A 9,854-nucleotide genomic window follows, 5' to 3' on the forward strand; every position below is an offset into this window, starting at 1 on the left:
GGGAAAATAACCGCACACACCACAACATATGTCCTCACTTCCAAATGACAGGCAGGCTGCTGCTGCAGAAGTCTTCAGTCTGATTATCAGATTCACACAAGTCGTGTGTAATTATCCAAAAGTGCAAATCAGCAGCATGTCCTAAAATCTCCTGTAACGTTTTTGATAGTTGATCTCCAGTAACTTTTTCAGTTGTTCAGATTTTTTTTAATGTTGCTGCTTTTTAGTGTGTCCTTATAGTGTTTTGACATTTCATGATCTTTTATCTCCTGTGGTTTTACAGTATTTAAACATTATTCAGCATTTTATATTATTGTTGTTACCTTGTTTGAAACAGTTAATGACAAACCTCATGAAGTGAAAAATTAAATGTACAGATCATCTCATTCTTTTAAGGTAATTTTCCTTTGTTAGCGAGTTCAAAATGTCAGCTGACAGTCCTCCAGTGTTTCCAATACAGATCAACTTGTTTAAGGAATTTTCAATGAGAATCTGCTTCCTGAAAAATGAGAAAGCAGGTTGTTGCACTGGAGTCAAGATTTAGAAAAATTGCTCAAATAAATAAGAAGGCTGGAGTTCTCACCAAAAATGTTTGTTTTTTCTACTTACTTGAAGTAAATAAGAGTTTAAGTGCAATCAGAGCCCGGAAGGTGTAGCTAAACATAACAACCTTATGAAAAGTAAAAGAGTTGTAGGCCGTTACAACAGCAGCATCTAAATGAGTATTGATCTGATTTCAGCGCTTATTGGACTCACCAATAATCTGTCCAAATCAATAAACCTGATACCGAGCTCAACTGTGACACATCAGCTAAAAACCTGCTGCTTTGCAAACGTCTTTAATTAACCTCCACACTCTGACTTCCGCATGCGCACAAACCTCCACTTAATTTAAACATTTCATCTGGTTCCCGGGACTCATCGCCGACCCGTGTGACATCCCGTCGTCCCTCACGGTGGAGGACAGACCCATATCCGACAGACCGGGCCAGCGCTGGCCTGCAGGAATTGGGTTTTGTGCGTTTTAACTCGCAGATAATCTCGGTTTGCCCCATTTGGAGACAGAGAAAGAGCGCACTGATTACGCACAGCACGCGCCAACGGTATCTGGGGCCCAGATTGCTTTTGGGGGCCCCCACTTCTTCTCCCCTTTTTTTCAACTGTGCAATTTCCTTTTCAATCATGGCGGGTCTACAGCTTGCACAAGCGCTGCCATTGTGATGCAAAGTAGGAAATCCTCCTCTCGCTATTAATTATGTATGCGTAAAATGACGGATTCATATGTCCTGAATTAACTGTCACGCCAGCGCACATGCTGCGGGGCCATGGTGGTTTGACAAGTCGGTTTGTTTGTTAGCTCTTTGGTTATTTGTCAAATGTTATTGTTCCAATTTAACCTCATTGCGTAGGGTAGCTGCTTTGGAAATCTGTTTTCGGGAAGTGTTGATGTCCTGGAAAGTCTTTCGGTGTCTTAAATTCAAAAATCTAAACGCAAGGTCTTAAGCGGCCCTGACAGGAGAGTTTTTACTGAGGGCTGAAGCTCTTCAGGTTGTTTTTCCAGGAAATAATGATTTTATATCTGAATTCATTTTCACTTTTGTTTTTGTTCTTCTGATATTTAAAATGTATTCAAGTTTATACAAGTATAGTTACGTTTAGATATTATTTAACAAATGAAACTCAAGCTGCTTAATTTTCGGTTTGAGATGTTTCACCTTTCCTCACTGTTTTCTTGTCACCTTGTGACGCTGTTATGTGGACGGATGTCTCCTTTTAGGACAAATCAAAACCCCGCCACCCAAAGGAGAGACACATAAAGCCGGGGCACGTGTAGATTTCTATACAGGCTCATCAGACCGTAAAAGCAGGAGGCCCCTGGCGTGTGCCCGGGTCGAGACGAGGAGGAGGAGGAGGAGGAGGCGGAGAGGAGTTAGTGTGTGTGTGTGTGTGTGTGTGTGTGTGTGAAACAAAACCCTCAGGTACATCTGCTTTACAATCTGCAAATCCTACTCCCCCCCCCACCCTCCATCAGTCTCTCCATCCTCACACACCCACCCCTCAAATCCACAGGGTCCTCGGCTCCTTCTGATTGGTCGGGGATGAGGCAACACTGGGGGACGGGAACAATGTCATCATGTCGCCTTAAAAAGAGTGCAGCTATGTTGTGGTGAAAGCACCTCGGGAGGACGAGAGGATCAGTGGCAGGAGGACACAAACAAAAAAGGCGCATCAGATGTTTCTGTCCGCAAGCAGCTGAAAGTGGATTTCTTCTCCCCGCAGCAGCCTCCCAAGTGCCTTCAGCTCTCCGTCCAGCGCGAACATGCCCAGAGGATTTTTGGTGAAAAGAAACAAGAAAACCAATCCGGTGTCCTACCGGGTTCGGTCTGACGAGGAGGTAGCGGAGCAAACAGCGGCTGATGCACCTCTGCCGCTGCCACCGTCTTCCTGCCTCCATCCCGGTGCGCGCTCAGACGCCGACGCCCACCTGCGGGGCGGCGGCCACGGCCCCGGAGCAAGACACCAAACCCGTGCAATTCGGGAACCCGGAGGGGGTGTACCAGGCGCTCTACAGCCCCACCCGCCCCGTCAGCCAGGACCACGACCGCTCCTACTTCGAGAGACGCTTCAACCTCGGATCACCGGTTTCCGCTGAGTCTTTCCCCACACCAGCAGCGCTCACCGCTTTAGACCATCTCTTCGCCCCGGTGGACCTGAAAATAGGCTCCAGCAACAGCAGCCGCACCGACACCAACGCTACAACCACCGGCACGCTACCCGCCGCCGGGACCAAACGGCCGTCCAGCGACACCGAGCGCAAAGGCAAACCCCCATCCAAAAAAACCAAAGCAATCCGGAAACTGCACTTTGAGGACGATGTCACTACATCTCCGGTTCTCGGGCTCAAGATTAAAGAGGCACCGGTGGACCAGAAGCCTCCCAGACCCCAGCAGCCTGGAGGTGACAACAACCCGCTGGGCGAGTTCGTGTGCCAGCTGTGCCGGGAGGCGTACGCTGACCCGTTCGCTCTGGCGCAGCACAAGTGCTCCAGGATAGTCCGGGTCGAGTACAGGTGTCCTGAGTGTGACAAGGTTTTTAGCTGCCCGGCAAACCTCGCCTCGCACCGGCGGTGGCACAAACCGAAACAGCAGAACGGAACCTCCGGTGCGCAAAATGTGGAGAGCGACAAGCTGGCAGCTTCTGGTAAAACAGCGCCGGATGAAGCGAAGGATTCTAGTGACAGGGACACACCCAGCCCCGGGCCATCTGAGTCCGGCTCTGAAGAAGGAATGTATGATTGTAATCACTGTGGGAAAAAGTTTAAGCGCCAAGCATACCTGCGGAAGCACCTGGCGTCACAGCACGGCTCCCCAAAACAGGCGGAGGAGGAGGACGCGCCGGCCTGCGAACAGAGCGCGGCTCCGCTCAACCTGAGCTCTTCCAGCTGCCACCTGTGCCCGGTCTGCGGAGAGAACTTTAGCAACAAGGGCAGCCAGGAGCGGCACATCCGCCTGCTGCACTCCTCACAGGTGTACCCGTGCAAATACTGCCCCGCCATCTTCTACAGCTCCCCGGGACTCACCAGACACATCAACAAATGCCATCCGTCCGAGAACCGGCAGGTGATCCTACTGCAGATGCCGCTTCGCCCCGCCTGATGCTCCGGGACACGAGGCTGCTTCACAGTGTCAGATAACAAGATACCCAGCCCAGGCCTGTTTCTGAGAAGATCTTAGACTTACACTGCAAAAATATGTGTTATAAAGCATTTTATTCTAAGCCCGTGTTCCTAAGATATAACTATTTAAATCAAGTACTGCACACTTTGGTGAGAAGCTGATTAACTTCACTGTTGATGGGAGTGACCACCCCCCGCACCCCCTTGTTGGTGCAGTCATTTTAAACTGTTTTCCTAGTTCAACAAATGTAAGTCTCTAAAATCTGATTTCAGCACTGCTTGAGTGATTTACCAGTTTTCGTCTTGTTCTGGGATGTTAAATCAAGAAAAGCACAGATTCCACGAGGACATAGTGGAATTGTTGCCTTTTCTTGAACAACTGAAATGGTTTTTAGGTGTTTTAGGATATTTTTGCAGTGTAGCTTTAGAAAATAGAAAATGTCAAAAAAGTAACGAAGATGATTCTCATGCACCCGCTTGTAGAGGTCAGAAGTCAGCCGCTTGCCTGCAGCAGGCAGGGAGTTAGTGCCTTGCTTAAGGACACTTCAGCAGGTTCTGGGTGTGTGTTGGAACCCTCAGCCTATAATCACTCTCTGTGAGGATCCTTGATGTTATGTTTCAAAGCGTTAGACTGTTGATTTATTTTTCTAGCATCTCTGCACAAGTGCTATTAGCTTCTAGACCTAAGAGAGGGGACGACCGGTAGCCAGTAAAAAGCAGAATTCACAGGCCTGAACAGGCCGTATCCCAACACTCTGATTAGCTTTAACATAGCTTGTGGATCTGTGGATCAGTAGCTGTTGCCTAAAAATGAGAGAGTAAAAACTAGTGTAGCCAGTAATGCCTTCGGATTAGAAACTCCTGCTGTAAAACTGCCTTAAACTCAACTCAATTGATTGTTTTTCCATTGCTTATTTATCATTGGCTGCGTGTGATATGATGATTGTTTTCTACAAAGCCTTCTGTATTACCACTATACAGTATATCCAAGTCATGTTTCTCTATTTATTTCTATTTATTAAATTATTTGTGTAAATTATTGCTCTGTGTGGTTAAACCTGTGATCTGTTGCTGTGTTTATTCATGATGTTGCCAAATTATTTTCTTTAATTTATATTGAAACAGTGTGAGGATGGTGCGTTCAAGTGATTATAGCAATCATTGAGTTTTATCAGCCTCTCTTGGATAATAACCGAATGCAATCATAATTAAATTTTTTATTTTTGTTTTGGTTTCTCTGTAAACCTTAGCTCTTTTACTGCTTTGGATGTTTCTGCAGTATTTTGCTAAATGTCAAAAAATAAAAAATAAAAACCAAAATGAGAAACAAGTTTGTTTTTGATCTCTATCTCCAAGAAGATTGTTATTGTTTTTTACAAGAGGGCAACAGAAAAATCTAAAAATGTACTTACAGGTGGTTAAAGGGCTGGATTGAACCGTATGTTATGGCCAAAGCCCTTCAATATTTCATCTTGTTAAATGATGATAGAAAAGCTGCAGGGAGACGTCTCCACACTGGTGGACAGTCCCAGACTCCTTCATTTTCTCTTTATTAATATGTTTTGGGCTAAAAATATTTTTTGATATTTAATAAGAAAAAACCCAATATGCCTTTTCTGCCCAACATGTAGTATGTATTGCCAATGGTGGAAAGTAATTAGTTGTACTTTGAGGTACTGAAATAAAATAAGCATATGATAAACATAAAATACTGCACTGTTGCAGATTAAAATAACCAGAAGTAGCTTCTGTAAAATTAGTTAGGTTAACTCCCCTCAACCAGCTAAACATTAAAATGGTATTTTCACATGAATGTATCAGTAATAATATTCGAATAGTACTCACAAGCATGCATTTTCCTGCTCTGAGTACCTTTACTGTCTGATACTTTAAGTACAATTCACTAATAATAGTTCGGTACCATTTCAAACCAGAACTCTTACATTGTAGTAGTACTGGTTTTACTACAGTGAAGGGTCTGTGTACTTCCTCCCCCACTGTGTTTTTCATTATAAAGTCCTCAGCTTCATAAGATCATCGTCAATGACAGGGACAAGTTTTTTTTTTCTCACATCAGTTGAAAAACCTGGCTTTGTTTTTTCAGACAAATGAATAGAAGTACAATATAATATTTAATCTCAGCTCAAGATTTGTAGATGTAAGACATATACAGAGTGTAGATTACAGATCCAAAAATCAAGCAGACCAGCAGCAAACCGAGCGACTCCACAGTGTGTGAGGGAGCAGTGTGTGCTGTGTGTAACAAAGGTCAGAGGTCAGCTGCAAGTCAACACACATGAAACATGTCTGCATGTGAAAGTTGTTCCTGCACTTCCTCCTAGAACACTGAAGTGTGGCTGCCGTCCTCCACTGACTGAGCTATGATCGTAGGAGTAGCACCAACTTGTCAGGTTTTGCTGAACATACAACAAACATACAACACAGCTGAGAGACACCACGTCCTGTCCCACTGTCAACGGGCTTATCAGACACTGTGGACAGTCTGAGTTAATGCAGCTTTAAGTAACATTTTCAGTGCAGGACTTAGGGTATGGCATTAGTACTTATAAGTAAGTTAAGTTCATCACCTCTGCAGATTAAAGTAACCCACTGAAAATGTTTGACTCTTACGTGGTGCTCTCCAGCTTAAATACTGCAGGTTGACTTTTTATAACTGAAGTAATGAAACACATTATTTTACCAAAACATACAGTTTCAAAGCAGATGAGGAGGAAAACAAACCGAATCCCATTTTTTCTTGACTTTTTTCTGCGGAAATGTCTGAGAAAATTTCTCAATATCTGGATGGAAACCTTTTGTCTGACCTCACCTTATCCTGTCCATTACACACTGGCACTTTGTTCACCACAAAAACAGACACACAAACACCTGGCTCATGAGTGTGTGGCTCTGACAGGTGTAAGCCAGCTGGAGAGCAGGCTGCAGATAAGAGCTACTGATAACACACACACACACACAGACACACACTGCTCATAATGGAGCAGCACAGTAGAGAAATGGAGTGTGAGCAGAAAGCAGCCACCACTTCAGTCCAGGTTGAAAAATCTCCACATCTGTTCGATGCATCGTGATGTTTCATGTAGACATCTGTGGTCTGCAGAGGATGCATCCTATCAAGGGTTTAACTTCCACCACGGAGCTACTCAGGTTTTTAAATTTTGTCCCCCTCGCTTTTACAATTTGCTTCATTCATTAATTAAAGTTGGTCCAAGCTGATCGAGTCTCCTCCAGTTATAACTGAGCCTGGCAGCATTTAAGCTTTAGAGCAGCAATGTGTGTTTTTCTTACCCTGGATTTTACTTCTTTGTTGTTCTGACGTGTGAGAAACCCTGAAGACACCACTCAGCGCTGAGAAATGTTCCCAGCTGTTCTACATTTCTGGCAGAGGAGCTCTCTCTAATTCTTAAAAATAAATCAATTACGATTAAGATCATGCAGGTAAAGAGAGTTTTGTTTGTAGTAAAGATAAAAATAAAACATGAGACACTGGAAATGAACACAATGTTGTGTATTGTGTTGCTGTGTACTTACACATTATTGGATTAGTGCATTTTAATGCAGCAACTGATAGAATAACATTATTGTGAAACACATGACAACCAATTGATTCATAATTTATTTCTGTTAGATAATATACATTTCTACAAACAATAACAATAAGTTGATCTTTTGACACAAAATGTGTGTTTTATCCTTTTTGACCTTTGAAGTTAACCTTTGTGGTTTTTAGTGAGATGTCCCAACAACTGTTGCTGTTAGATTTGATTCAGACATTCATGGCTCTGGTTTTGTGGGATGAATGGTGGGACAGAGAGAAGACAGACATTTATTTATGCTAAACTGTTCCAGATTATTCCCTTAATGTTAAGCATCTCCTCGTATGTCCAACATCATGTTGTCAGTCTGTGTTAATGCGTTGTTGGTGGTTCTGCTTCTCTCTGCTCCTGTTGTGTGCTTTCTTCACGTCAGGCCTGTTATCAGACATGATGTGATTCAATTTGTCTGGTTTAATCAGACATCCACTGCTCTGTAATGCTGTTAGCTCAGGACAGGCAGTAATGCTACACTGTGTGTGTGTGTGTGCCTTTGTATTACTAACATCATGAGGACCGAAACCTGTTAACACACTCACACTGTGGGGACTCGGCCATTCTTGTGGGGACCAGAAGCTGGTCCCAACAAGGAAATCACTGAATTTTAGGGTGACAACATGGTTTAGGGTTAGGATGAGGTTAGGTTAAGTGTTGGGGTCAGGGTCAGGTGTTAGACAAGTAGTGGTTATGGTTAAGGTAGGATAAGTCTACAGGAAATGAATGTAAGTCAATGTAAAGTCCCCACAAGGAATAAAAACACTGTGTGTGTGTGTGTGTGTGTGTGTGTGTGCATGCCCACATAAATCAGAGTGTTTGTGTCTACCTGCAGTGGATGCATGTACGTCGACGGGGTAAACAGCATAATTTGTTTTTAGGATTTGTTTTTACATTTTATTGTTACTCTGAAGACAAACTAACAGCAGTGAAACAATTCACTCACATTCAGTTCAGTTCAGTTTTATTTGTATAGTACCAAATCACAACAATAGTCGTCTTAGGACACTTTAGAAACTAAGGTCTAGGCCTTACTGTTATTATTATTATAGAGGAAAAACCCAACAAATCCCCCTTGAGCAGCACTTGACTACAAATCCCATCAGCCCCATCGCTTCCAGGTCACAAATTTATCACCAGTCACTCAGTCAATCTGAATAATCCAACCATCCATTAACCTGTCCAACCAACTGGCCAACCCTCGATCCAACTAACCATCTGTCCATCTATCCGTTCATCTATGATCCAATTCAGTTTTTCATCTGTTAATCCATTCCCCCTCAACCGACCATCCATCCATTAACCCACATTTCATTGGTCATTTTTATTTTCCACCCCTTTATTCCACTAACATCAATCCTTCTGTCCATCAACAGTTATCTGTCTGCTCATCTATCATCGATCACCCGTCATCCATTCACCCATCCATTAAACATCCATTCATGCAAATATTGAACTAATTCTGTTCTTCAATCCGCCCACTTTTCAGTCCATTCATCCAGCCATTATCGATTCATTAATCCACCCACCCATACTTCCAGTCACTCATTCATTCACTGTTCCATTCATTCATGTATCGGTCCATCCATTGTTCAATCAACCTGTGCTCCCTCATCAATCAGCCAAACCATCATTTCATCTGTTGTCCAACTGGCCATCATGCACTATATCCACCCATTCATTATCTGCCAGTGCTTATAATTACCCATCCACCCGACTCTTCAGGAACAGTTTTGTCACCACATGCACCAGAAGCATCAACATGTCTGCTGAAAACCACAGAAAAGCATTTAAAACAGGTTCTTATATGTCAGGAGAAAAATCCACACCCTTGTCTTCTAAATGCCAGTTTTTGCTTTGGGACTTTAACTTCCTGATGAGTAGATGGTGAATTACATCACGGCAGCTCCCTCAGATTTGACAGTCTTCTCTTGCACCTCCTCCTCTTCTGCTCTGGCCTCTCTCAGCTGCTGCCTCCCCACACGCATCTCCTCTTACCCACAACACACTCAAACACAGAGATAAAACAGAAAGAAAAAGCAGGAGCAGAGCGAGTAAACACGGCCTCTCTGTGTAGGCTCAAGTCAAACAAGCCTCAGAGTCATTTCCACACAGGCAGGTGTTATGTCAGAGGCAGGTGAGAGAGGCAAACACAAACACAGGGACAGTGTGTTTCAAGTGCAGAGTGTTTCCTGTCTGCACAGCACTGCCTTTCATTCACATAATGTGCTAAAGTTTAAGGGTAGATTCACCTTTTTATATCCTAAACCTGAGACAGGTTTTGCTTTTGTTTGTTCCTCTTGGTCCTACTGGAAGTTAAACAATCTTACACACAATAAAGATACCACTTCTCATCAGAATTAATTTGACAGGTGGCCCCGCCCCTTAGTCCAGCCTCCTAGCCAATCAGAATCGTTTATCCGGTCCTTAGTCCCGCCCCATTCAATCAGATTCATTCTTCCGGTTCCTGGTCCCACGTGGCCCCCACGTGGTCCCCGAGGGTACCCTCCCACCCCCCTGCATCTGCTGCTGGAGATAAGGAAGTCATGACGCATCTGCAGCCGGAGATG

At 43.9% G+C, this 9,854-nt stretch overlaps 2 protein-coding genes across 2 annotated transcripts in view; both read left to right on the forward strand.

The window, feature by feature from the left end:
• The window catches only part of cfap61 (cilia and flagella associated protein 61), a 32,820-nt gene extending 30,901 nt beyond the window's left edge, over positions 1-1,919 (forward strand). The window contains exon 28 of the mRNA XM_020619446.1: positions 1,778-1,919. The gene's annotated coding sequence lies outside the window, so the exon portion shown is untranslated. The remainder of the gene's footprint in view (positions 1-1,777) is intronic.
• A 109-nt stretch (positions 1,920-2,028) lies between these two features.
• On the forward strand, positions 2,029-4,987 carry insm1a (insulinoma-associated 1a). The gene is given in 2 exon segments (XM_020619453.1): positions 2,029-2,442; positions 2,444-4,987. Coding segments are annotated over 2 exon segments (1,335 nt in total). The 5' UTR covers positions 2,029-2,320; the 3' UTR covers positions 3,657-4,987.
• Positions 4,988-9,854: the final 4,867 nt, after the last annotated feature.

Source organism: Monopterus albus, unplaced genomic scaffold (assembly GCF_001952655.1).
Source record: "Monopterus albus unplaced genomic scaffold, M_albus_1.0 scaffold220.1, whole genome shotgun sequence".
NCBI classification, from domain to species: Eukaryota; Metazoa; Chordata; class Actinopteri; order Synbranchiformes; family Synbranchidae; genus Monopterus; species Monopterus albus.